Genomic DNA, 27,212 nt, shown 5'->3' with positions numbered 1-27,212 from the left:
ACTCCACAGTTGGAAATCCATTGCTCAGCCCCAGGGAGCTATGAGCCAAGCCAGCTTTGGCTTGTCAGTGAACCCAGAATCTGGTTCTGTAAATGGACAAAACTGCTGGGTTTTTCTCTTAGCTTGGCAGTGCCGGCAGCGAACATCATCTTTCCATTCATTGTTCATTTAAGCCTCCAAGAGGGAAGTATTGTCCCTTCTAATTAGTTACATTAATTAGCCGGAAAAACCCCACAACCTTCTGACTGTGATTTTTCTACAGCAAATTGAGAATTTCTGTGAGCTGCCTGAAAAGAAATCTGGCAAACGCGACTCCTCTCTGTAGCTTTGCGTGTGAAAGGAGGAGATAAGAGAACAGTTGCACTTCTGCACACTCAAGCTCCCAACCCTCACGTGACTCTCGTAGCAGCATGAAACCATTTCAATCCAGCAGGGAACAGCCCGATTAGCAGGCAGCTCTTTGATCAAAATGGCATCAATTAATTGCCTTTCTCTCTTGCAGTAAATATGCCTTTCTTAGCATGACTTAATATGTCTTCATTAGCAATTTGATCCACCTCTTTTTCTCTTGTGAAGTGTGCCTGTCCACCGATTTTCACCCCATATAAAGTTTCACACAAACTGGTGCAATTGGCCAAGGAAGAGAAATCTCACGTGTGAAAAGAATTATTATTTAAAATTGTTATTTGTCAGAGGACGCGATTAACTTCGGTGTTGTAATGTGAGTCTTGTCACTTGCATGTGAAATGCTGCAGAGCCTATCTGGCACAGAACGCAGCAGTTCACATCAGGAGCTCCCTAAATTTCACAGCTTCAGCCATGGGCAGTCTGTGCCATCAGTTTAGGACTTGGCTTTCCACGTGAGTTGCCTCAGCCCACCCCTGCTCACAGCATGGGTAGCAATAGCTGTTTGAGAGTATAATGGCTAAACAAACACTTTTGACTGAAAAACGGGATTTAGGCTAATGCTTTCATCCATGTTACTAATTGCACTGGGGATTAGTGAAACTGTAATAGTTTAAAGAGTTGGTATTTAAGCAGTGTGCTTGCTTGTTTTTTTTAAGGATTTATGTATTTCTCTGTCTCAGATTTTTATTGTCTTAAGTTGCACTATGGGTTTTGGATGATCTTCTTGAAACAACAAAACTGCCTTAAAAAGGCTGAAACAAAATAAAATCAGGGAATCAGACATGGAGTTAAGAGAATTTACAACTTGCTTCCATAAAGAAAGTTCCTGGGTCAGTCCTGGGGCACTGGTAAAGATGGGGACTGTCTCCAAAGACATCTGTTCCCACAGGGATTGTCTTGCTTAGCAGTGTGCATGTAGCCTAATTCCACTGCTACCCAAGTGGAATAACTCCTTAACCTGGTGAAGGTGCCAGAGAAAGAGGTAAGGGAGAGCAGTGGCACCATCCTGATGCTTCTCTGTCTGCTCAGGTGAAACTGGCATCGGCAAGTCGACGCTGATGGACACTCTGTTCAACACCAAGTTTGAGAGTGAGCCCGCGACGCACAACGAGCCCGGCGTGAGGTTGAAAGCCAGGAGTTACGAGCTCCAGGAGAGCAACGTCCGCCTGAAGCTGACCATTGTGGACACAGTGGGCTTTGGTGATCAGATCAACAAGGATGACAGGTAAACCCAGCTCTGCCTGGAGAGGAATCCTGGTGCTGATGCCCTCCGAGGTCACCAGGGCCTCACTCGGCACAGCAGGTCCCTCGCTGTTCTGGGGGTGTTTCCCAGTTCCCCAAGCGATGCTGCTCCAGCCTAACCCTGTGGGGGGAAGGGCAGGCCCAGGGCAGGAGGGCTTTGGGAGAGCTTTCATTCTCCTGCTGTGTCCTGGCACATATGGCTGTGGTGGGTGGGATTTGCTCTGTGCTCCAGTTTGGGGCTTCCGAGTCCTCCTTTGCTCCACTTTTTTTATGGTTTTGTCTAGTATTTCTCCCAATGTGACACCTTACTGCTTTCTTTGCACATGTGTCTGAGGTTTTCAGGGTCTCATGGTCAGAGACAGAATCTCCATAAGCCAGGAAACCAGAGCCGCAGTCGTTTTACAGACCCACCTAGTGATATCCATGAAGCTGCCCTTGATGGAACATGAAACAGTTTTCTTTCCAGAAGCACAAGCAGTTAATCAGATCAGGGCATGTTACACTGCACAAGCATGTTTTTCTCCAGCAAAATGGTCCCACCAAAGCCCACAAAGGGTGCACTCGTCTTCTGAGCTTTGCTCACAGGCTTCCATTCCTGAGAAGTCCTTCTTACGTTGTGACTCTCCCTTCCCTCTTTTAAGATGATGAGATTTTGGACAAGCTAGGGGGTAGGTCATGATTTCATGTTAGATGATTTTCAGGGAGATTAGCGGAGCAGCAGCTCAGACTTTAGTTGGAGAGACTGCCAAATACGTTGTTTTTCAGGGTAGCAGTCTTGTGTTGTTTCCATGCACCTAAAATCCAGGGCTGTCGTGTCTGTTATGCTTTGCCTGCGCACCAGGTGTAAACACATCCTTGTGAAGGAGGGACTCTAGGTTGGTGGGACAGGTCCTGTACCATACAGAGCACCCCTGAAGCTTCCTGAGTGTCCATCAGTATCCCGTGTGGTCCCAGCAGCCAACTGCCCGGTTTTCTCTGTGCCTTCTCTGTCCAGCTACAAGCCCATAGTAGAATACATCGATGCACAGTTCGAGGCCTACCTGCAGGAAGAGCTGAAGATCAAGCGATCCCTGTTCAACTACCACGACACGCGGATCCACGCCTGCCTGTACTTCATCGCTCCCACCGGACACTCGCTCAAGTCCCTGGACTTGGTCACCATGAAGAAGCTCGACAGTAAGGTACTTGCTGCCTGTGTCACCCTGTAATGCTTTCATTGTCTTGCCATCTGCTCAGGAAAATAATGTCTGGGTCTAGTAGTGGAGAATTGCAGGCAAAAAGTGTGAGCAGTGTACCTCGGGGAGCTGCTGCAATGGGTCATTATTCTGCTACACATGTGCAGAGATTTATTGAGAGTTTGGACTCCTGCTCTTTCCCAGTTCTACCTCGGATAGGGAACTTGGCCACGTGCTCCCCAGCTAATCTTTAAAGTCAATAAAGACAGTTCAGGTTGTCTTTCTGATCAGTGAGAAACAAATGGAAGTGCTGTGTCTGCTTGCTCTGACCACATCCAGCTAGACAAAAACAGTGATTTGATCTGCTGTGGCAAATGTAGTGGTGTTCTAGCTGTAATGTCATAAACAAGAATCTGAATAAATATGTTACTTGGCATCTGCTTTTCCAGGTACCCTCGTGGGCTTGGTTTAAACCATGGTTTAAAGGAGATTTCACCTCTTCTAGGAAAAATAACTGAGGTACAAATGTAGAGCCTGAGTAGCTAAACTGAGCCTTCTCTGTGCTCCTTTCCATCATGATTAAGCAATTTAAATCAGTCCACTGTGCACGTTTGGCTCATTGGATCCTGATTCTGCAGGACATCAGTGATGACAGTGGCTCTTTGTTTCCTAGAGAGACCAATCGATTGGGGTTTGTGTGGTGATGGAGAAAGGTTTCTTGCCCTCTTAACTGAAAATAAGGTTATGGAGATTTATCTCGAGTGAGCTAATTGACATTCCTGTTGTATCTTCTGTCCAAGGGGGATTTAATAACTCCAAACAGAATTAAGTGATGTAATAGAAGAGGATTTTCAAGTACTGTAGTAGAAATCCCTCCATATAGGTCAATATCACTGTTATCCTCAGTACGATTTCTGTCTGCTGTTGCAGGGAAAAGCAGATCCTGCAAGATCAAAAGCAGAAACTGTCCCTCTGGAGGGAGGAGAAAGGAAAAGAAGGCAGGATCTTTATCCTTGCCAACAGCCTGTCTAGGAAGACAGTCAGTAATTCATCTTTTGTCTCAGAGCTGTGCAGGGAGGAGTGAACCTTGGTCCTGCAGTGCAGCGGTGTCTGCGGGCACACAGGTGGGGGAAGCGTGCCTGTGCTCCTGCCAGCCCCTGTCCTGTGTGTCCCGGGGCTGAGTAAGGACCATCTGCTTCCACCTCCCATGGGGTGACAGCAGCTCTGCTGCCCCTCCAGTGTCCCTGGTGACACCACCCGAGCCAGGGCCCGTGACAGGCTGGTGTCTGATCCAGCCTGCTGCGGCGCATGGGGATGCGCAGAGATGGTCATTTCCTTTCTTATTTTTTGGAGCAGCTCGTAATAATATATGACAGCATTTCCTGTCCAGCCAATTTGAATGAGGAGGGGAATATGACAGGACAGGAAGTAGCATGTTGCCAAATTGCATTTGACTTCTTTCTAAGGCCATCATCACTGCTGCCTGGAAATCCTGTCGGAGGTGGTGCTGCTGGCAGCAGCAGCCCCGGGGAAGTTCATCTGCTGGGAGTGCTGGCTGGTGGCACTTTAGGGCTGTCGCTGCATGTCCTGCTCTGTCCTCTCCTGGTGACACAACCTGTGCTGTCCTGTCTTGCAGGTGAACATCATCCCCATCATTGCCAAGGCTGACACCATTGCGAAAAACGAGTTGCACAAGTTCAAGAGTAAAATCATGAGCGAGCTGGTCAGCAACGGCGTCCAGATCTACCAGTTCCCGACTGACGAGGAGACGGTGGCCGAGATCAATGCCACCATGAGTGTATGTTGTCTGAGGGAATTGCTGCCCTTGCTTTTCCTGGGCCTGTCCCTGATGGCCGTGCTGTGTCTTACTTGGCTTTAAAACTGCAATCTGAGCACAGACATCAGCCTGGCCAGAAGGTTTTGGGGGCTAGAGATACCTGCTCTGATAGATTTCATTGTGTGACAAACACTTCTCCCCTGCTGCAGTTTTCATATCCTTCCCCTGTTATAGTATTCCCATGTCGGGAAAGGAAGAGGGTGGGAGGCAGGGCCCCGATGCGGTCAGGGCAGAGCGCTGAGGTTTGGCTTTCCTGTCCCAGACGACCACTTGTTGGTTAGTGGGGGTGATTCACTGCCGCCTTTGTTTCGGTTTCCGGTGGGAGCGGGGCACCGGCACTGATGTTCCAGCTCTCCGCAGGGCCCCTGGCCATCAGCAGCTCTGGCTTTCACCTCCTCTGCTTCCTCTAGCAGCAGGGTGGGATTTGAGGGCACTCAGGGCTAGACTAGACTAAGCGTTTTAGTGGGGGTTACCAAGGGAAGCAGCTGTTTGCCATGGGCCTGACTCAGGGTGCAAAGGGAAGAACGTGAGCTCAGGATTGCTGGCAGTGATGTGTTGACTGGCCCCAAGAGGGTGTGCCAGTCCTAAAGCAAGTGCACTCAGATTAAGCTATTTCCTTGCTGCTTGAAGGCTGTTGTGAGTTTTCCTGCTCAACATCTTGTAGATGGGCAATTAGCTCACCCAGCTGGATGTTAGACCCTCTCCAAAGCTCCCTATTGCCTCTCTTCCCTGTCTGTGTTGTTCTGAGCACACAGAGAAGCTGGCAGACAGAAGGCATGTGGCTCTACCAGGGTGCATTGTGTTCAGTGTTCTGCCTTTCTCAGGTGCAGTCTGGCTGCCGGGAAGCCCCTTTGCCAGATAATCCCATCTCCTCTGCCCTGACATCTTCCCCTCCCACCCAGCCTGTGACCACAGCTTGGCTGACACAGCTCCCGCTCCCAGAGTTTGCACCCAGCCCCTTTGGATGCTCTTAAGGCAGGGAGAGTTCCACGGGGCTGGGCTGGCAGCTGAGGCAAGCTCCCTCCTGGCAGCAGCCACACTTCTGGGAGTAGATCCCAGATTGTTGCCACCACAGCCACAGAGAGACCTGGACGGGGCAGAGCTCCATGACTCAGATGACTCAGATGTGTCAGCCCAGGGCTGGGTCAGCTCCGCTCTTCCCCTTGCTCACAGCTTTGCCCTTCTTAAGAGGAAGCATTAGCAGTTCTTTGTAGCAGCAAAATCCCCCTGAATTTTTAGCCTACCTTCCTAGAGAGGATGTACTTCATTTTCTTTTTTATTGTTTCACGGTTCTTTTTTCTCAGTGTTCACATTCAGTTCCAGTTTGCAAGACTTGCTCTGTGCTTAAGACAGTAGTGCTTTGTAATTAAATGGAAAATATGTACATATCTTGTATTTTTAGGACTTCAGAATTTTGTGCTCTGAGTCTGATTGGGTTTCTCATCCAGATTGTCCTGTTGCTCTTCCCAAAGCACCAGACGAATTGCAAAGGCATTTAAACAATTTAAATCTAGCAGAGCTGCCACAGTAAACAGCTTTCTTGGGAAACAATCCCTGGCAAGACAGCAAAGGAAATCCCCGACCTCATTGTCCCTTTCCTTTTGTAGGTTCACCTTCCTTTTGCCGTGGTTGGCAGCACTGAAGAAGTGAAGATTGGCAATAAGATGGCAAAAGCCAGGCAGTACCCCTGGGGTGTCGTGCAGGGTACGTTACCAAAGGCACAAACAAGGCCTTCTCATCCTGTCCCGTTCTGATCCAAGATACTTTGTTCTCTAGATGGCCCTTACCAAAATCTGGCTTGAGAAAGCACAGCTTAGATCTGAACATGGACATCTGGACACGGAGCCACAAGCTCCTTCCTGCAGGAGGTCAGAGTTTGGCCCGGGCACTGTTTGCAGCCCAGGCTTTACTGAAGCTGGCAAAAATACGGAGCTGATCCTTGCTTTCCAGCCAGCACTGAGAAGTACAGGATTGAGATGGTGATGGTCTCCTGGTGGCTTCAGTTGTGTATCCCATTGGAGAATGGCCCAGGAAGCTGCAGGGGAGCACTCACAGTGCAATTCTGCAAAATTCCTGGCTTCTCAAATAATACCGGCTGACCCTGAAGCAGCTTCAGAGACTTCAGCTGTAAACATCAGAGGATAATACTGGGAAAAACAGTTAGGAAAGAAGTTGGTGTGTTTGGGAAGTCTTGGACTCGACCTATATCCTGCTGGGTTCTTGCTGTTCCCAGAAAACTAGGACCAGATAGTTTGAGATTTAGTTTAGACTTTGCCTGTGTGAGCCCCTGTGAGTGTGAGGATTTCGGGTGGGTTTGAGTGGGAAGTGAAATCCTGTGTGCAAATGGATCATCACCTTGCTTGGGCAAAAATGGGTGGTGAGACGGGAGCTCTGTGACAGATGGGCAACACAGATCTTGCAAATCCAGTGCAGGTCTTGAACTCAAGCCCATGCTGGTGTGGGATGGCTTCAGCCCCAGTTCAGCAAGGCATTTTGGTGCAGGCTGACTTGGAGTTCTGCTTGTGTGCCTGAAGAGCTCTGAGGCTTGCTACACTGGGGCCCAGATCCAGGGAAAGGGGGGGCCCAGCTCCTGGGTTTAGTGTTCTCTCTGTGGATATTCTGTTGTTTTTGCAGTTGAAAACGAAAACCACTGTGACTTTGTGAAGCTGCGGGAGATGCTGATCCGAGTGAACATGGAGGACTTGAGAGAGCAGACGCACACCCGGCACTACGAGCTGTACAGGCGCTGCAAGCTGGAAGAGATGGGATTCAAGGACACGGATCCGGACAGCAAGCCTTTCAGGTCGGGACGTGCAACTCGGGCACCGCTGTGCTTTGCCACCAGCTTGCTCTGCTGCTGCTTGGGGCTGCTGGCAATTCCTGGGCAGGAAAAGTGCAGCCGTGTCCGTGTGAGAGGAAGGTGGCCCATGTGCTGAGTTTCCAAAGGGGGCATCCTGGGGTAGATGTTCTTTTGACCCTCCTAGAGTTCTTCACGGCTGGTCCAAGGTGAGCTGTGAAGAGGGTGCCACGGTCTAATGCCTGAGGTTTGGCTGATTACTGAACACGTAGTTCATTCTCTCAGACAGCTTTATTGGTCTGAAGCCCAAGCCGTCAGCCAGGGACAACAGCTGTGTGGGAATTTGGGAAGGAGTGTTTGTTTTCTCCTTTCATTTCCTGTTTCCCATTCCTCCCCAACCTTTCCCCAGTAATTGCACCCCCTCCCTTACAGCAGCCCATGCTCCTCTCTACCCCTGGGGAAGGCAGTCAGAATTTCAGTGCACCAGTGGGGCTTTGCCCCTGAAACACGTGCGTGTCAGGGGTTGGCTTTGGTTTGGGGTCTTATTTCTGACTTGCTGAGTTGATGCAGCTGCACTTCTTCTGCAGCACAGAAACTCTGCTGGAATCAGTCAAGCCCAGTTCTGTTACTAAGCCCAAGTGTGAAGCTTTATTGGATTTCCTTTCTGGAGAGCAGTGGCTTAAGATGGGCTCAGCCCTTCCTTTGGAGGAATCTGAGGAATTTCCATTGCTTCCTGTACACGAGGCCTCTTTTGACCAAGCTATAAGTAGAAAGGAAATGAAAATGTACAGAATTTCTCCATCTGGTACGTGCTAGTTCAGAGCAGTTCACTCTGGGTGCCTTTTCCCTCCAATAAACAAACAAAACCTATGATCCCAAGCTGTTTGGCCAAGGCTGATGTATATCTGAAATGAGGGAGACATTGTCTCTGAGCTCAGGGATCAAAAGGGTGGTTTTCACTGCATCCTGCTCCTGGGAGTCACAGGAGCAGCTGCTCCTCAGCCAGCTTGCTTCAGCCAGGAGGAGGGAGCCTTTGGCACAGCTCAGGGGGAGCAGGGCAGGAGGTCCCAGCAAACCGTTGGTGCTGTGTAGGGGCTTGTGTGAGGTGTGGAAAAGGGGGTCTGGTGATGTCTGAGACCCCCACCTTGCTTGGCCAGGCTGCAGGAGGTCAGGAGGGAGCACCAGGACCCCAACAGGCATCAGCTCCATGAAATGGGGTCCTCTGCACAGAGACCCTTCTGCTGTCCTGTGTCTGTTGTGGACTGGATTCTCTGCTGCTCTGGTTAAGCTTTTCAAAATAGTCGGTTTTCAAATAATATTATTTGCCAGGGCATCCTTCAGTGTGTGGGGGCGTGTTGGGAAATCAAGTTACTCTTGTAATTTAGGTTCATATGTTTGTGTACTTAAAAGCCAGTTCCCTTGTCATCTTTGCCTGTGAGAAGCTGCAGGGATCCCAGTTGGTTTGGACTGTTATTCCTTAGGGCTGTAATTGTTTTTTTCACATGCAGCCTGGGAGTTGCCGGGCCAGTTTCTCTGAGAACTTGGCTCCTCTGGAAGTCAGAGTCACTGCGGCAGAGAATTAACTTTGAACCTTGGACAATTCAACAGGAAGCCCCCACCCCTCTTACTCCTGCTGCCAGGCTTTTCCTGCTTGCCCATCACCCGGCATTGTGTTTTTGGAATTGAGCTTTGGAAGAAGTGGTTTGCAATCCAGGATCTGATCCGTGAGACTCTGCTGCTCCCTAGGACAGCGTGTCACTAACTGCAGATTCACTGTGCTCACTGAGCAGCAGAGGCTCACCTGCCCTCGTGCTTTGCCAGATGCTTCAGAAGGGCTTAGGAATTTGTTTCATTGTGCACAGTCAGAGGATTAAATCCAGGACTGAATTTCAGGGAGATTTTGTTTTGAGTCTCCTGAAGTCTGCTGTGAGAGCTCTGGTTCTGCATTTAGCTGAGAATCCGAAGATGGCTCTTGGCCTTCTCTCCCACGAAAGGGTTTTTGTCATTTTTAGAATCGGTATTTTTGCTTCCATGTGTAGGAAGCTGGTGTGGTCATGTGGAATGGTGTGATTTCTCCAGGGCGGCCAGTGCTGTGCCAGAACGGCTCTGGGCATCCTGTCTGGAGAGTATTTTAGGAAGTAACCGAAGTGCCCATTAATTAGCAGACTTGGGATAATCTGACAAGTTGTGTTCCCCAGGTCAATATTGCATCCCCTAAAAAAATCCCCAACCAACAAAAAAGCCACCAAAACCCCCAATACTGCCAGGAAAAGCAAAAGCTTGACTTTATTGGGATTAGGATGTCCCACTGGCCCAATGGTTAATGTGTTCCTTAGGCACATGGATGCAACGTGTCTGTGTGACTTCAGTGGAGTTTTCATTTAAAAAATGCGTTTTCAGAATAGCCTCTTGGGGGAAATAGTTATCATTCCCACACTATCATTATGGCTAGGCTATCCAAATCCATTTAAGGAATAAAACAAAAGAGGAATGTGACGTCCAGAGTTCCTAAGAGGCTTTAAAAATCTCAGAGGTACGTGGACAACATATTTTATGTCTCAAATCTTTGCTGCCTATCTCAGTGCTGGGGAAATAAAGGAATGCCAAGGAGTAGTGGGGGAGTGAAGGAATCCAGTAATGTGGTTATTTGGAGGAGAAAGGCTGCTGATCACTTGGAAAGGCCAAAGGAGAAAGGGAGGATTCTCAGGGTGGCTTTATCTAAACCAAGCACCTGATGTGAATCTATTAGCAATGAGTAGTGAAAATGAATTTTGCTCTGTGTCAGTGTCGTGCTTGATGAACTACACGGAGGCAGATTTCACCCTGGGTCTGCTGCACAAATCTTGCACTTGGAATGAAGAGACTCGGGACAAACAGAGGGAGAAGGGAGGAGGTGTGACTCTGAGGGATCGCAAGCCCTGTGGGCATCGGGGATTGCTGCAGGCACTTAGGTAGTGGCTGCTTCTTTTCGAGGACAGTTATCCTGCCTGCCGAGTGATGTACGGGATCCTGAGCAGGGAGCTCGGCTTTTCCTTTTCCATTCGCCTCCCACTGCTGCCACCTAGCAATCTGGGACGGGTTTCACAGAGGTGATCATGCCTCTGGTGTAGTCGGGGGGCCTCTGACCGTGTTTTCTGGCAAGACAACCTAAGTGCTAAGGTCTCCAAAGGCTGGAAGCTCGTGACTGTGCTTGGAACACTGCTCTGACTGGGTTTTGTGTGTTTTTAACAGTCTCCAAGAGACTTACGAAGCAAAGAGGAATGAATTCCTGGGCGAACTCCAGAAGAAGGAGGACGAAATGAGGCAGATGTTTGTCATGCGAGTGAAGGAGAAGGAAGCAGAGTTAAAGGAAGCAGAGAAGGATGTGAGTATATTGGAACTCTGTGAGGGTTTGGGGCACAGCTGTTACAGGAAATGTCCTGTTAGGGCAGGAAGCTGTTCCTCAGGCCTCCTGGAGGAGCATGTGCTGCTGCACAGGTGCAGAGCAGAGTACAGCCCTCAGTGCCCACATTTCCGTGCTTTGCACGAGCATGGTAAGAGTCCACTAGGTACAAATAGTGAGGGACGGAATGTGGGGCTGTGGAAGTGTCCAGAGACCTGTTGGATTCCGAGAGCGACAGAAATTGCCACTCTCTGTGTGCCAGCGAGTGTTAACTGCAGGGCTTTTCTCACCGGGTCAGGCAGGCTGGGGACAGGCTGATGGCGTGCAGTCACCACAGAGAGGCCTCAGGGCCAGCAGGAACACTTGGGGCATCATTACCAGTAAATTGGGGTGAAGCATTCTTCTTTTCCCATCCAATTCTCACTGTCCCTGTCCTGGCAGCTTCATGAAAAGTTCGACCATCTAAAGAGGACTCACCAAGAAGAGAAGAAAAAGGTGGAAGACAAAAAGAAGGAACTTGAGGAAGAGCTGAACAACTTTCAAAAGAAGAAGGCAGCAGCTCAGCTATTACAGTCACAGGCTCAGCAGGCAGGTTCTCAACAAACCAAGAAAGACAAGGACAAGAAAAAGTAAGCAGATGTCACCCACATCCTTTGTAGGGTTTGTTACAAGTTTTGGGAGGTGGTTTTTTTCTGTCTTGCTGCATGTCTGTATTTGCTTTTCCCCATTACCAGACTGGAAACAGGCCTTTTCTCAGCCTGATCAAATAAAATATTTTTTTTCTAAAGGGTGGGCCAGGGACATGATCTTAATTTTTCTCTGGAAGAGTACCTTCAAGTTTTATGTTCAAGTCTGACTGGTGTGGGAGAGCAATTGGATGATGGAGGTTTGATTTGTGATCTGTCCAGCATCTTCTGGAACTATGGGATGTTCTGGATTCAGATTTATCTGCCTGAGCCAGAATTATTAAGGGAGTTGCTACCCGTCCTTTCTTTCACTGGTAGTCTCCAGCTCCCATTCCTTAAGGTTATAGTTGTAAGTAGAAGTAAATTAGAAACCAAAACCACCATGTTCTTTTTACATGGGGAATGTTAGTGCCAAAAGTGATTACTTGGAAGCTTGCTTTAAAGACAAGAAGCTTTGGTTTTGTATTTTTTTAGGAAAACAAACGACTATGGTACCATAATTGCAGTTAAATGGCATTTGTGGTTGTGTCAAGCTGACATAATAAGCTAAGAAACCCTTACCTTTTAGTCAAGATCATGGCACCGTTTTTTACTATCTGTCTTGGTTTGAAAGACAGGTGTTTGCTAAGGAAGGTAGGAATGGAAAATGGAATGGAAAATGTAACCCCCTTCCCTCCAAATTATTATAATTTTGAAATTAAGGGGCTTTTAGGCAATTATATGAGAAATAGGAATAACAGTTCTTTATTAGTATATATGTATATATAAAGCAAAGCAATAATACAGAAACACTGGCTTAACCTGACAGAGTCAGGATACGACCTGACAGCCTGGCAGGCAGGGTGGTGGCTGCAGTCCTCTTGTCATCATCACTACTATCAGTTCCTAGGTCGGTATCAGCATCTGGATTATTCTTTTTCTTAGAGGGCTTCACTCTTTGTCTTTCCGACAGGCATTTGTTCCTTTTGTTGGGTTCATCCTGACTGTCAGGTTTTTCCCCTTTATCCTGGCTTCACGGAAGCTGCATTTAGGCATCTCTCCTTCCCCCACAGTCTGATTTAAAAGATGTCTGTAAAATCCACTGAGTTCCCTCTGTTTGGTCACATCCAGGTACGCCTTGAGAGCTGATTCTCTTCTTTCTCTCTCCTCCTCCTGACCTCTTTCTTGCAGCTTCCTCTTATACACTGAAGTCACAAAAGCCTCTTTGTGCGCAAACTCCCCTCCTTCCATTTCATGCTCTTTCTGAATTTTTCTTTCCATTTGTCTTTCTTGTTGCTTCTTTCTAATCTCGGCTGCTGTGAGGATCTTGTGGATGTATCTGGGCTTTTTGTCATCGTTTCCAGCTAACGTTTTGGCACTGCTTGCTTTCTTCTGCTGCATTTCATCGTAAATACTGTCATAGTCATACACCGTAGCATCTTCTTCTAAAGCCTTCTGAATCTCCAATTTAGTTTGTTTCATTGCTTGCTTTTCCAATGCTTCTCTCTGAAGACTTTCCCTGACAGCTGGCTCTTCATCTGACTCATCTGCAAACACTGAGAACTTCTTTGAAACCAGATTTTTCTGTGGCAACTTTTTGGGTATAATAAGCCCATATTGCTTGCCCAGCACCGCCATGTCTTGTCCTCTGGGAATCCAGTAGGTAATGCTGCTTGTGCTGTTCCAAACCCCAGATTGTATCCAGGTGGGAATGCTTGGTTCTTCCCCCTGGGTGGAGCATCTCACAATGGGATGATGTAATTCTCTGAGTTGTGCAGTGGATCCTTCACGGCCCATTAAACAGAGATAGCCCCCGGAGGGAGTTATTGGGGATGAGTCATGGTAGGAGATAACGAGCACTGCCCCACCTGCTTTAACAGCTGGTGAAGATGATAATAGAATACATACTTTTGGTTACATCTTATATTGTAACCTAGGACACTGTTTTGTATTCATATCCTAGGAGTGTAATCCTTTACCCTCCACTGGCTTTTTCCTAGCAAGAGGGTGCTCATGCAAGTCCTTTGTGGGTCACCTGTGCTAAGGGTGCTTAGTTGGTACCTGCCACTGGGAAAGCTGTTGAGCTGGGGATGCAGCAAATCTCAGTGGAAAACACTTGGTTAACCCACACACAAAAATGACGGTTCCACGCTGCTTTCACTGCCTGAGAGAGAAGGGGGGTGTTCCTTAGAATAACCCGAGTGATTAATGGCCGGCTGTCTCCCCTGGAAGAGCCAAGTGCCAGTAGGGATGTGGCTCAGACACTTGTGTCTCCCGTGCTAGCCCGGGAGCTCCAGCCTGGGCTGAGCTGTGTGGCAGCAGCTGTACTGCAGATGTCCTGGGGTTTTACAGCTTTTACCCTCGCTGCGTGGCCCCTGTCTCTGCCGCTGGTTCGGTGCCTGACACTGGTCACTTCTGCCCGGGGAAGGTGGGGAGGGCCTCGGGCTGGTTCCTCGGCTGATGTAAATTGATTTAGCTCCTATGGAGCCATGCTGCTCGATGCTGGCTGAGGATGTGGCCGTGGGGCCCCCCCTGGAATCTGTGGAGTGCCGTGTGCTGCATGCTGTGCTCGGGGAGAAATCCTTCCAGACCCGGCCTGTGCGCTGAGCAGTGGAACCAGCAAGTGCCCAGGCATGCTGAAACGCCCTTCTGCCGATAGGCTGGAACACTTGTCTTCTCTCACTGAGAACTCAGACATGGTGATGTACTCCCTAAAAGGAATAGCAAGTTTGGAGACCCTTTTCCTTATCTTAGAGTTGGTAGCCTAATATTTTTAAGAACTGTGCAGTCAGATTTTTTCATCTGTTAGCTGTAGGAGCAGTGCCGTACAGAATGGTCTGAAGAGTTTTGTCCCTTTGGGTAGTCACTGTGAGCTCCTACTTGGTTCCAGCATCGAGGGTGACACAGGGGCGCTTGCAGTGACCGTGACAAACGCAGGCTCTGCTTTGCTGCTGCGTTCACAGAAATCCAGCCTCGAGGAACGTGCCAGTGTTTTAGTGTGTCCTTTGTGTCACTCCACGCCAGGTGCTGTACCTGCTACAGTTGTTCTTTAGTGTCAGAGTTACTAACAGAGGCTTTCAAGGGAAATGCTCATGCTCCTGCCTTGTAGCACACCTCAGTTTTCTAAAGGCTCTAAGTTTCTCCTTGCACTCTAATGTGAAGCTGCAGTTTTGTGTAGTTAAGGCTTCCCACCTCTCTCTCTGCTGCCATGGCCTGTGGTGCTTCTTGTGCAGTTGCCAGAGGAAATCCTTGCCATGCCAACCCTTGCAGCCTCCCCACAAAGTCATTCATGGGAATGCTTTTTCTCCTCAAGGTGGGATCAGATTTCTCCAATTTGGACAACAGAGGCTTTCCACTGTGCTGTGCATGCCGGAGGGAAGGCTCAGGGTGAAATCTGCTGCTGGCCTGACTCCCATGAGGGAGAGCTTGGCCCTCCTGATTACCAGACTATTCCTCCAGGAATTCTCTAGCTTACACTCTTTTTTTATCTAAAATGTTTGTGGCTCTGGCCTGGTGGCAGCAGCGTTTGGGGACGGCACGCCTTTGTAGCTGTGTACCTCAGGCACTGAAGGGGTGGCTGCAGAGCAGACTCACACACTCGCCTGAGCGTGGGGCTGAGCACACTGACCGAGCCCCTGCTGTAGTTTTGGGATGGCACTGTGCTTCCAACCTGACCAGTCTGGAGAGAGCTCCTGGCAACAGACCCAGTGGGAGCGGCAAGCAGCCTTCTGGTGCTTGCCTGCTGCTGGGTAGATGGCCACATGCCTCAACATGTGCCATTGTGTTGCTGCTCATCCGCAGCCCCCCAGGAGCTGGGACCATCTGTTTGGGTTCTGTCTTGGTTTATTTAAAGCTTCTTCTGAAAGCCAAGTGTAAAACTTCTTTTTTTTTTCAGTTTCCTTTCCATGTAAGTTTCCAGTCCAACGTGCCTGGTCTGGCCATCAGGGGCCATGCTCGGTCCCAAAGCAGTCCCTGAGCTGCAACACCCGTGTCAGGGCCTGGCCCAACACCCTGTAGAAAGAGGGGTTTGTTGATGCCTGAAGGATCTGACCTGGTTCTGAAAGCTGAAGTGCTTGGAGACATCCTGGTGTCCAGGTGTGAGATACCTGAGTTACCTTCTGCAAGGATGCCCATGGGAAGTAACCCAAGCTGGACACCTGCACCCATGTCCCAGCTGGGAACAAATGAACCCTAAAGCCACCGAGTGCTGCAGTGACAGGCTGTAAGCTGGACCAGCTTACGTGGTTGGTTGGTCAGTCGTTCTGTTCCCCCAGTTTTTTCTTTTTACTTTTGCTTGTCATAGGCTGGAGTAGAGCCCAGCCTTGAGGTTGAATTTCTTTGTAATTCCATAAGCCATCTGCATGCCCACCCACCAGAGCGGGTTGCTGGTGTTGGCTCTCCTGGCTTTCTTTATTTTTTTTGCATTTTGAGTTCAATTAGTGCTAACTTTTTTGTTTTTTGTTCTTTTTTTTTAACTTGCAGTGCAAGCTTCACATAAAGCCTGTCGAGCCAAGGATGTTCCTGCATTCACCTGCTTTTGCAGTAATGTGTCTCTGCCATCTGTTTTCTTTTTATATTTTTTTTTCCATTTTTTAACATGAATAACTATTAACTCATCTAATAACATAGTGGGAACAAGAAGGAAGAGGGATTGGATACAGGACTGTATGTGATTGGAAGGTCAGGGGTGGGTGGAGGGATGAGATAATGATGATACCATGTATTTTTCTCACCAAAACCATCAGCAGTAAATTATTTTTGGCCCCCAGTTTGAACTGAGAGTCAGAGCTAGATGTCAGCAGCTCAGGTATTGACTGGCTCGGGCATCCTCAGTGCTGCTGGCTGCAGGAGCCCTGTGCTGAGGGAGCCCCTGGATTCACCAGCCCCAGGGAATGAGTGTGGCAGGAGTGTCCCAGCCAGCCCAGTCCAGGGCATGGCTAAAGGTGGAGTTCAGCCTGCCCCGCATTCCTTCAGGAGCCGGTGTGCTGCAGCAGCCCCAGTCCCGCTGCGGGGGAGAGGGAGGGGGGTGTGTGTGTAGATAACCACGTGTAACTGACCTTGCATGCCGTGACATTTGCATGATAATTTGTGTTAGTTCCTGTCTTGTGCTGTCTGCCCTGACCGTGGCTGGGTGTGCTGGCCTGTGCTGGCCTGGTTTTCCAGCCTCCCTTCCAGCTCAGCGGAGCAGCTGCAGCTGAACGATGCGGCTGCCTCGGGGAAGGACCATTCCCAGCACCGCTCTCCCTCCACTACTTGCCTCAAACCTTTGGAACCTCCCTTAAAATCCTTCCTGGTTTCCAACAGGCGGGACCTTAGCAAGGCTTAGCAGCCCTTATGGAATCAAATGTCTGAGCAGGGGGGAGATAGAGCCTTCAGCGTCCTCTTGGATCTTCCAGGAGCGTTCCTGCGCAAACTTAAATACAGACTTGCAAGGTTGTGGAGTCCAGAATTCCAGGTCAAGGGAGAGAAGGTGCTTGGATGCACAGTCACTGCGCTGCCCCCCAGCCCTCCTGCAGCAGGAATAATGTCCCGTTCAGGTGTCCCTAGAGGAGACAAGGAGATGTAGGATAAGCCAGGCCCACTGGCTGGCCGGTGCACAGTGGAAGTGGGTCTGTTTAACGTGTGTTTTCCATGCCATGGCTTTCGGACAGTCTTCCTCTTCCTTCCCAAGAAGTGGCGAGCCGTGCTTACCCTATGACTCCTGGATTTCTTCCTCTGCCAATGCACAGCCAGCAGTTCCTCTGCTCCTAGATTGGCAGTCTCCTGTTGCCTTCTTTGAAGCCCTCTTAGACAAAACTCTTCCTACCTGAGTCTCCCACTACAGCTGTTTGCTTGCTTCTGGATGAAATGCCTCTGGGGAGAAAAGAAAAGGCAGAATTATCCTTTTTTTAATCACTTTTTCCTCAAGTGTTGGATTGGGAAGTGCTTGGGGGTTAGCTTATGGGTTGTCTTGCTTTTTAACCCTCACTGCTTAAACATGGCGTTAGGAAGAGGATATCTAAATACCATGTCTTGGACAGACAGCAAAAATGGTTAAATAAGCTGGAAATAAAATAGTTGACCTTTTTATCCTTTTTTTGGTTTTTTTTTAAATTTTTGGTTGGTTGGTTGGGGTTTTTTTGTGTGGTTTTTTTTGGTGTGGTTTTTTTTCTTTAATTTTTTTTTTTTTTTTTTAATTTTTTTTCCCCCTCCTGGACTTGTCAACATGCACTTTTTGTCAGGTTAAGTAGGTTTGCTGCAGGGTTGTTTGGAAAAGTGAAATTCTGGTTCTTGTGGCTTCTGGCAAAGCCAGCTTTAAAACCTTGAGTTATGAAGAAAGAAGTTTGAGTTGTTTGCATGAGTTTTTTACAGTCACATCACATGCCCATCACCAAGTGCTCGTGGCAATATGCTTTGCTTCAGCTGTCTCTGTGCATGTCCTCTTTTTAATTACCAGTGTTTTGTGCCAAGTAGAAAACTTAATTTTAACACTTATTTCTCCTGCTTCATTTAACAGCCCTTCAAGGGATGTTTAGCAGGGGAAAGAAACTGAGTTGAGCTTTTCATTTTTGACAGAAAGCTGTGGCCAAGTGCTTTAGTGTCTTTTTGGTTGAGTTTTTCTCCAGCAGAGAACAAGCTGTGTTGGAGAAACTGGGAATAAACCACAAACTTGAAGATGTCCAAGGTACTGTTTTGGTTTTTTGCCAAAGGAGATGGTAATAACTTTTTTTCCCATCTTGAACCCCTGGGCCATGTTTAGCTTGTTCCTGCTGCACTTGTTGCTTTTCTTTCCCCATGCCTTTTTTCACAGTAGCCTCTGATGTGCATGGAGTGAATGATACGCTCAGGTCTGGCTGGATGTGCTTTCACCTTGCATGTAAGTACAGCAGTAAGAGACTGACCCTTCCTGCCTCACTCCTGGCGGGACACCAGCTGTGCTTTTCTGGGACATTCTCCAAGTCCGCTTACTTGTGAATGGGGTGGTTAAAACTCCTCTAAAACTGCATGTTCCTGACAACAAGGTGGATTCCAGTCCTTAGGCTAATACAAAGGAGCAGGAAAGCACACTGAAACGTGCCTTTTCTGGGATGGTGGTGTTCCCAGGGCATGAAGCCAACCCCCAGAATGGAAAAGCAAAGACAGTCCAGGTCTCTGCGAGGGGCTGGGGCTGCTCTGTAGAGGGGAGCACATGTGGGTCTGGCAGGCAGTGGGAAAGGAGGAGATGGGTAAGGGTTTGCTTCCCCAGAACCTTCCGGGGGTCACACAGTTCCTTTCTGGGAGGGCAGTGAGTAGGAAGGTGCCCTTGGAGCTCGTGGTCGTGAAATGCATCATCTTGAAATGCATCTCCTGCGGTACCCCAGGAGTGGGGAAAGCAGGCACTGGCACCCACCCTGGGCTCCTCTCCAGCTGGAGAGCTGCCACTCCTGTCACCCCCTCCGTGTGCTTCTGACAGCTTGAAATCCCATCAGGGAGATTCGTGTCTCCCTGGAAGTACGTCCATGTTAAGCAGGGCCGATGTTTCTGCAGGCAGCTCTCCTTCTGCTTCTCCCAAGCCGTCCGAGTGCGGATGGAAATGTCTTTGTGTGTGTGCCCACATCGGGTCTGTCCATTTGACTCCAGTCCCCTTCCGTGTCCCTTCTCCAAGGGCCCGGGTTGCCTGTGCAGGGTGTGATAGCCGTGGCGCTCTCGCCAGCGTGTGCCAGCACGGAGCTCTACAAATATGAAGGGTTTTTTTAATTGCCAGAAAACAAAGCTGTGAACAGCGGTAGAAATCTTGTATTTGTATACATTTTTAATATCCTGATTGCCTTAAACCATAGATGTAGGACTTATTACCTTGCTATTGGAAAATAACCCATGTTTGTAACTAAACAATTGTGTAACCTACGTACAGTGTTAATGCAAATGATATGTATGCATCTGTTAGATATTGTCACTTTATTTGATGTTAAAATATTTCAGTTTTTGAATTACAGATGGAATAATAACCTTATAGCATAAGCTTAGTTATTTCTTGTATATGCTTCAGGTTACAGATCCAAATAGTGCCAACACTTGAAGTGGGGAGAGGAAATATATTTTTACCCAAAGCTTTGGTCTTTGCGTGGCCTTTTTGACGTTTGCTGTTACTGTTCTGTGGCGGGGTGACAGGAGGGTCACCTGTCAGCCTCTGCCTTCCCAGCAGGTTGTTCTGTGCCTTGGAGGTGCCTCTGTAGGTTTGTGCTGCTGTTTGTCAGTTGTTTCTTGTGGTGGTCATGAGCTTGTTCCCCACCTCAGCCAGTGTCCTGGGGAGCTCAGGCCTCTCCGATGGAGTTGGTGTGTGTGACACCTCCCCAGTGCATTCCTTCCGTCATGACTTACTTGAAAATGTTGTTCCTCTTTTGTTCTCCCCCTGCCCTCCCTTTTTCATTTCAATTCTGAACCTCTGTTTCTTTTCTCTTCTGTTTTTCTCTTTTTCTGTAGCTTCTTCTTTATGTAACCGTCACCTTGCCAAAGCCCCACACCCCCTCTCCCAGTGGACCGTAGGGCACTGGAAGAGCTGCGGATCCGGGCACCCCTGCCAGGAGAAGAGCCATCTCATTCCTCCATCACGTCTGCCCTCCTCTCCTTCCCCTTTGTTCCCACCCGTGCGTCTGAGGGTGTGCTGTGCTGTGTGTCTGTGCGGGATCTGCCCGCTCCCGCCGCGGCTCTGACGGCGTCCAGGCTTCCAGCACTGCCAGAGGGAGCGGCTGCCGGAGGGAGCTCGGCCACAATGTGACATCTGGGTCAGTTGGATTTTCTGCCTCTGTTCCAGTTTGGCCCAATTTAGAACTATATCCTCTGAGAGAAGGCAGGTCACCACCGCCCCTCCCCCACCAGTGTCAACCAAGGCATCATATTTTTGTGGTTCTCATGTACCAGGCCAACGAATCTACACAGTCCAAAATACACGGTTTACCCTGACCTCTGCCTGGCTGGAGGCAGGGCCCCTCTATGCCTGGTTATCCCAAGATAACCCAAGAGTCACCCCAAGGCAGCCTCCCTCCCCATTTCTTTTGCCATAACGTGCACACACTGCTGGTGACACACAGAACGACAGACTGGGGGTGTGCGTAGCTGGAGGATTTAATTTCTGCCTCAAGCCTGGCTGCTTTGGATACCACAGCTTCATCTCAAGGGCGTCCCGTGCTCCTCTGGCATGGCTGGAAAACTCTCCGTAGACCTGGTGATGTTCTCAGTGTGTCACTGTGTGAAGGGAGATGTCGCATCCTGTGGCACTGATGGAGCCTGTCCTGGACCTTAAGGCCTTACCTTGTGGCTGATGTGCCTCGCTATGAGCAAAGCAGGATTCTGGTTCTGTACAGCTGAGCTGCACTGGCTCGTACTTAGATCGAGGGCTTCGTTTTGTTTTCATGAAGCCTAATTAGTGATTATTTTTTTAACAGTCCTGAATGTGGGCGAGTTCTTAAAATTTCTGCCTGGTTTACTTTGGAAATGAACTCAGGCTAAGAGCTTGAGAAGTGCCAAAGGATTGCTTGAAGGTAAAAACAAAACCTCTAAATGTGTGTAGTGACCTCCAGCTGGTTTGGGATGTATGGAAAGAGGCAGCCTGAGCCTCTTGGGATCTTGTTTCGTGTAGAGTGATGTACATTTATTTTTAACCAAATACTAGTGATTTATTCTTTGCATCTGTGAACCTTAATCAAGGAATTCCCTTCCTTTAACCTGCTGTGGAAAAGGTACCATGAGATGGTCTAGGTTTGGCTGCTGGCAAGCTGTGTGTGATGTGCCAGCTGCTGAGGTGCTCTGCTGAAATCTGCTGGGTTTTTTTCAGAAGCACAATATTTTGCAGCACGCTTCAGTGACAAGGGTCAGCTCCCTCCAGTGAGGTGGAAGGAAAACTGCTTGTCCTGGAAACCTTTGCGACCAAAGAAGTGACTTTATAGATAACACTCAGGAAGGTTATTGAGTGTTGGCCTCACATGTGCTGTACCCGTTTGCCTGGTATGTAGCTGGACTTGCTGACTGTTGCCCAGCCTGAAGGGCTTTGAATATTTGCACAAGTGTAGCTTAGGACAGCATTTGCAGTGATACCAAAACCAGAGCCTGCCCTGCTCTTGAGGCTGCAGGAGCCTCATGTGGTACTCAGTGCCTCCCACCAGATGGCCAGGTCTAAAACCTGTTCAATTCAGCCTTCTGAGCACAAAGCAGGGTTGAGGCCATTGCCAGATTAAACCTTGGCCGTGTCTTCTTGCTCTGCACAATTCTGTGGGTGTTTGTCTTAACTAGGAACCACCACTTGCAGGATGTGCCCCAGGGCCACCCACCCCTACCAAAAAGCCATGCCTTGAGCTGCACATTTGCAGAAAAAATAGTGATTAACCATACAGCCTGAAAATAGTGATTGACCTTGCAGCTGAGGGCTGCTGGGGCTCAGGGCACGCTGGTGCTCGAGCCACCCCTGTGCCTCATGCAGGCGAGTGTCCTCCTGGCCTGGGGTTCTCTGCACACGAGGGTGGTCACTGTTGACTGAGAACATGCCTTGCCCATTAAATGCCCAGTTTAGTCTATCTTTTCTTCCAGTGGTGGCACCTGTACCAGTCTGCAGTGTCAGTGACCACTGCTGGGGGCCCGAGGGCCTTGCTGTGGGCTGTGCAGCCGTGGTAGCCTGCAGCTTGCCCAGGTACCCTGCTGGCTACTTGCCCAGCAGCCACCCCAGCCGCTGGATGGTTCCTTCTGTGAGACCCTGTTTCAGGGAGGGAATCCTCTCCTTATGCTTCTCTCAGTCCTTACACTTCTTTGTTGTTGTTACTTCTAAACTCGAAATGGAAATTTTTAAAAAGCTTAATATAAAGAGAAACAGATGGGCACAAGCCAAATGCCGACACTCACGCGGACTGCCTTTATTTTGCAGCTCTGTAGAGTTTTGCTGTGCTGGTGCCTTGAGTCCTGCTTGCAGCTCTGGACTTCGTGTCTCCAGAAGGACATAGCGGAGTTAGAGAAGGGCACTAATGGTAAATGGGATGGAGCAGCAGCCTGCCAGGTGAGGTGGCTCCGTTTGGAGAGGGGAGGGCCGAGGTGAGGGAGGAGCCAGCCGTGCTGTGAGCAGGAAGGTGGCAGCACATGTCCTCTAGAGGTCCCCTGCAGCCCAAATTTATTTGTGACTGTTAGAAAGCTCGATGGCGGTGCGTGCCGAACTGCCAGTCCCCAAATAAATCATCGCAGCTAGACTCAGCGGGCACTTAGCTCGAAGGGAATGGGCTCAAAACATGGAGTAGCTTTCTTTACTGAGCAGGTACTAAGCTTCCGGAGTTTGTTGGCCCAGGTTGTTGAGGTAGAAAGTGTCAGCAGAAAGTTTTGGGGCTGGTATAGGTTTTTTTTAAAGGTAAATTCAGGGAGAACAGCTCCATACGGAAAACAGTCACAATCCGTTGGTGGTGGATACGGGGCGGAGAGGAGGGAGCAGAAGGCACGGACACTGCCAGCGGTGTCTGTGGAACGAGGGCGGAGCTGCCAGAGGCCGGTGGGGGCTTTCCCACACCCTAGGGCTGGGAGAAGGGATGACGACGTGACCTTCAGCTGCTTCCTGCATGGCTGCAGCTGTTGGGGAAGAGGTGTCAGCGTGGGGAAGGGGCGGCTCAGAGAGGTTATTTGTCACCAGGTGTCCCCAGCAGAGCTGGGAAAGCCACTTCATCCACTCCCCGTTGAAAAGTCATGCTTTGGGCTTAACCCTTGCGTGGCTGCTGCAGAGGGTCTGTGCTCTCACGTCTGGAGAGCCAACCCGTCAGGGGCTCATGGAAACCGGGTGCTGCAGGGAGCAGCACAGTGTGTGAGGGTGAGCTGGGATTACAGCTAAAGGCTTGCCAACAAGCGGCAGTGCTCCGCTGGGATGTGGCTGCTGTGCCCTGGGGAGCTCCCTGGGCTTGGGGCACTGAGCAAAAGCACAATTGAGTTTGTGAATGCAGTGGTTTTATCCCAGTGCTCCTGAGGGAGATGCAGGGCTCCTGGCCTTCACTGCTCTGGGCCCCATGGGAGCACAGACCCTGTGTTGGCATCTTGGGCAGGTCTGTGATGTGAAACACTGGGGTGCTGTGAAGTTTGTGGGAAGGTCACATGGATGTGAGGAGTCAAGGGCATCAGGGAATCTTTTCCTGTGGGAAACAAGAAGCCCTGGCAGCACTCCAGTACGGCCCTGTGTTCCAACGGTGGGAGCAGCATAGAAATCAGCCTGCTGCTGAAGGTGATGGGGGCCACGCAGGGTGGGGCAGGAGGGGACAACTGCTGCACTCGCTTCCAGGGAGGAGCAAAAACAAGGGGATGCTGCCGGGTGCCGCAGCCAGAGAGGTGCCCACAAGTGTCCAGGGCCTGTGCCAGGACAGACAGACAGCAGGACACTGCAGAGGTGTCTCACCTGGACCAGGGACAAGCTTTGTGTCTGAGTCTTGTTGAGGTGGACTTGCCTGGCACAAGGGAATTGAGGTGGGTTTGTGCACAGCACCAAGGAAATAAAATGTGTCTGTCTCCTTCTGCAGCCCACTGGGGCTGGGGCATGCCTGTGTTTGGGACTGGGGAGCAGGAAAGCTGCCTTGCAGCGAGAGAGACTGAGTCCTGCCTCTACAGGTGTTCGCTTCCCTGGGCTTGCCGAGTCGGCACTGTGGCTTGGCTGGCTCCAGGCAGCACAAGGAGGCCAGGAGGGGCTCTGGGCAATTTTGGGAGAGCCACAGTGATGCTGTTAATTGGGTTCATTTTGGAAGGCAGAGCTCTCCCCCAAAGGCTGGCACGAGCCAGGGCTGTGCCCAGTGTGCAGCGGTGCAGGACCTAGCCCTGTCCTTTGGCTTTGGGGAGCGGGAAATGGCGACAAGGACAGTGTTACCTTCCCAGAGCGATGCACAGCCATGGCTGCAGCACACCTGGGACAGCAAACTGCCCCAGCAGCACCTAAATCTCTCCTGAGGCGCAGCTCCCCTCCCTGCTGTGCCAGCCAGGCCGCTGCCAGCTGGCACAGGCTCCCTGTTGCCATGCCCGTGCCAGCTCCTCTCCTTGTGTGCGTGTGTGATGGGAACAGGCTGTGATCCTCGCAAATGCCTGTGTGCTGGTGCTGCGAGCAGGGAAGGGGAAATGTGCCCTCAAACCTGGGGGGGAAGGAGCATGGGGAGGGGGAGAAGCCAGTGTGATTTTAACTTGAAAATATGTGTAACGTGCCATGGGCTGGAAGCAGTGAGCCCCAGAACCAGGGATATCCTGCAGCGGCAGGGTGCTTTGCTGGAGGTGTGCTAGTGACACCCTGAGCCTGCTCAGCAGCCTGGCTTTGGAAAACTGAGCCGTGGGATGAGAAGGTCAGGGACTGGAAATACTCTAAGGATGGCAGGAAGGGCTGGAAGGGAAGGAAGACGCACACCCTGCTGAGAAATGTGGTCTTGAGGGGGATTTTTTGAGCCATGGCAGGAAGAAGCCGGAACCCAAGAGAAGGCTGTTGTGGTGGACTGCTGCAGTTAAGATGGCACCTTGGAAGGCACAGGGCAGGAGGAGCTCTGGCACAGGGGGCATGGAGCAGCATCCCAGCCAGGCACTCCGCCTGGAAGGGCAGCAGCCCAGAGCAAGGAGCACCAGAGCTGGGACTAAAGCTGGAACTGCTGCAGAGGCAAGGAGTTCATGTTGGGTGGCTCCCCTGGCTGCCCAGCGCCTCTCATGTCACCTTTCCAAGGGTCTGGCACAGAGCAGCTCCCTGGCTGCCTCTGGTAAAATTGATCCAGGTCTCGGGTGAAAAGCACAACACCAGACTGGGAATCCAGGACAACTTTCTTTATTGCTACCAGAAGGCTTTCATCAGTACAATGGCTCTGGATACAATACCTTCCTCAGGGCTGTGGAGAGAGCTTACAGTCGGGACAGGGTGTTCTGAGAACAGGGTGTCACACGGAGGAGACGCGTTAAAGGTCTGGCTCTTGGTTAGAAGTTACATGAACACAAAACTCGAGGGTCGGGGTGTTTTGTTTTGGTTCTGTGGCTGACAATGACACATGTTCCAAACCTCAGGCGTCCACAGCCACCCCAGCACCTCACCCAGCAGTGCTGGGAAATGTGCAGGGAAAACGAGGCTCTGCACAATTGAAGGGTGACACTTGATGGGAGAGAACCAAGCCTTGGTGAGAATCCACACAGAGTGCAACACAGCAAGGAAAAAATAGTTTTGGTTCTAGTGATACAAAACCCAGTAACTGCTTTCTATGTAGGGAAAGGCAACTGGTCTAACTGGGAGAAGTCTCTGTGCAAGGCACAGAGCACCTTCACACTCCTGTGGGAATTACTGAAGTGTGGGGCAGCTTGCAAGCATTGGTTTGGGTTTTTTTCCTGCCTAATCTCTTGTTTAAATCCAGTTTTTCAATATTCTCACATTTAAACACCCAAGTATGAACAAAAGAGGTTTTCTGTTTAGAAGGGCAAAAGAAAGCTGTGGTGGAGGTGGGGCAGGACAGAACGTCATGCATGAGACTGGCTGAGAACTAAAAGAGGAGGAAGCAGAAAAGGGAGCAGAGAGCAGGTGGGAATGGGATCAGAGAGGCATTAGTTGGCTGGGAAACCCGGAACAGCTCCACAGGGCTGATGTGAGCTCTCGGATGTGGAGAATGGGTTACAACACACAGGAGCAGAAAAACAGTGGAACCGACAACACTAGAAAGGAACAGGTTTTTGCTACTTTTTTTGTTTGGTTTTTGGGTCTTTTTTAGATTTTTATACTTTTTTGTGTTTTTAAGTGCTTAAATAGTGGAACTAAAATTAGCCGCACAAGAAATAAAATTCAGAAAAGGGTTGGGATTTTTTTTCCTGGTTTTCTTTTGGCTCCCTTCAGTTCAGCCTGACAAGGTACGGCCCCTTCTCGCCCCGCTGAGGCCACGGGCTGCCAGGTCCCGTGGTGGCACTCGCAGCTACATGACAGACACCGGCTGCAGAGGCGGGCAAGGGGACACGCTGCCCTCCTGCCGCGAGACGTCGGCACCGCAAACAGAGCCCATGTTCTCCAGGGCCACTGCCTCCGGAGCCAGGTCTTCGTTGTAGAGGCGCTTGATGCCGTCGTAGAAGTCGTCCACTTCCATCTCTTCCACCTTGCGCTTGGCGGAGCCTGGCTTGCAGCCGCTGCCGGGGGCGGGCAGGTGCGGGTAGAGCGCGGCTGTACCTGTGACGGGCGCTTCTGGCCGGCCGTTGTCCTTGGAGAAACCCGGCCCTGGGACAGAGGAGGGCTGGCGGTGGAACGCTCCTCTGTTACAGGTCACCAGGGTCTGCTGGAGGGGACTGTAGACATATACAGAGTTGGGCAGCAGAGAAGGCTGCAGAGTGGAAAGGTGATGTGCCACGAGCTCCCGGCAGTGGATCAGCTGCGAGCTGTCCATCTGGAGGGGGAAGACAAGCAGAGGTACCGGCTGTTGTGGGATCACTGGCAGGGTGAGGAGAGGGCACGGGCTCCCAATGCCCCGGCCCCCTATGTGCCTCACTTGCCAACAACATGCTGGACACAGGACCCCTACCACAGTGACTTCCACAGATACACCCCCTGCTCCTTCCTGCACCTCATAGGAATCATGGGGGAAGGCGGCAGAACTTTGAGGTATTAAAGGATTTCACTGCCTGTTTTTAGCAGCCGGAGTGTGTTCCCAGTACCTGCGAGGCTCCCTGTATGCTGTAATGAATAGCAGAGCCGCTAACGAGTTGAGTTTTTCCCTGGTGTGTTTTCTCCCTGGTGCAGCAAGGG

General features: G+C 50.2%; 3 protein-coding genes across 8 annotated transcripts in view; 1 reads left to right on the top strand and 2 right to left on the bottom strand.

The window, feature by feature from the left end:
• SEPTIN11 (septin 11) overlaps window positions 1–26,135 on the top strand; it is a 55,250-nt gene extending 29,115 nt beyond the window's left edge. For 3 of the 5 annotated variants that reach the window (XM_042026885.1, XM_042026884.1, XM_042026881.1), the window contains 8 exons: window positions 1,438–1,633; window positions 2,645–2,831; window positions 4,462–4,623; window positions 6,270–6,366; window positions 7,297–7,465; window positions 10,691–10,823; window positions 11,283–11,470; window positions 15,989–17,573. In XM_042026885.1, coding sequence (XP_041882819.1) covers window positions 1,467–1,633; window positions 2,645–2,831; window positions 4,462–4,623; window positions 6,270–6,366; window positions 7,297–7,465; window positions 10,691–10,823; window positions 11,283–11,470; window positions 15,989–16,004 — 1,119 coding nt within the window. In that variant the 5' untranslated portion in view covers window positions 1,438–1,466 and the 3' untranslated portion in view covers window positions 16,005–17,573. Of the gene's footprint in view, window positions 1–1,437; window positions 1,634–2,644; window positions 2,832–4,461; window positions 4,624–6,269; window positions 6,367–7,296; window positions 7,466–10,690; window positions 10,824–11,282; window positions 11,471–15,401; window positions 15,953–15,988; window positions 17,574–19,948 lie in introns of those variants that run through there. The other 2 variants (XM_042026882.1, XM_042026883.1) reach the window with 2 other exon arrangements.
• Window positions 11,793–13,208, bottom strand: LOC121663975 (nuclear speckle splicing regulatory protein 1-like). The gene has a single exon (XM_042026890.1). It carries the CDS (start codon window positions 13,142–13,144, stop codon window positions 12,458–12,460), a length of 687 nt encoding a protein of 228 aa, XP_041882824.1. The 5' UTR covers window positions 13,145–13,208; the 3' UTR covers window positions 11,793–12,457.
• The window catches only part of CCNI (cyclin I), a 23,737-nt gene continuing 21,777 nt past the window's right edge, over window positions 25,253–27,212 (bottom strand). For both annotated transcript variants that reach the window (XM_042026887.1, XM_042026886.1), the window contains one exon: window positions 25,253–26,853. In XM_042026887.1, the coding sequence (XP_041882821.1) occupies window positions 26,392–26,853 (462 nt within the window). In that variant the 3' untranslated portion in view covers window positions 25,253–26,391. The remainder of the gene's footprint in view (window positions 26,854–27,212) is intronic.

This window comes from Corvus kubaryi, unplaced genomic scaffold (genome assembly GCF_017639235.1).
Source record: "Corvus kubaryi isolate FWS band 111438036 unplaced genomic scaffold, C.kubaryi_AGA036_p1.0 37292, whole genome shotgun sequence".
NCBI lineage: Eukaryota > Metazoa > Chordata > Aves > Passeriformes > Corvidae > Corvus > Corvus kubaryi.
This window is presented reverse-complemented; position numbering and strand designations above follow the sequence as displayed.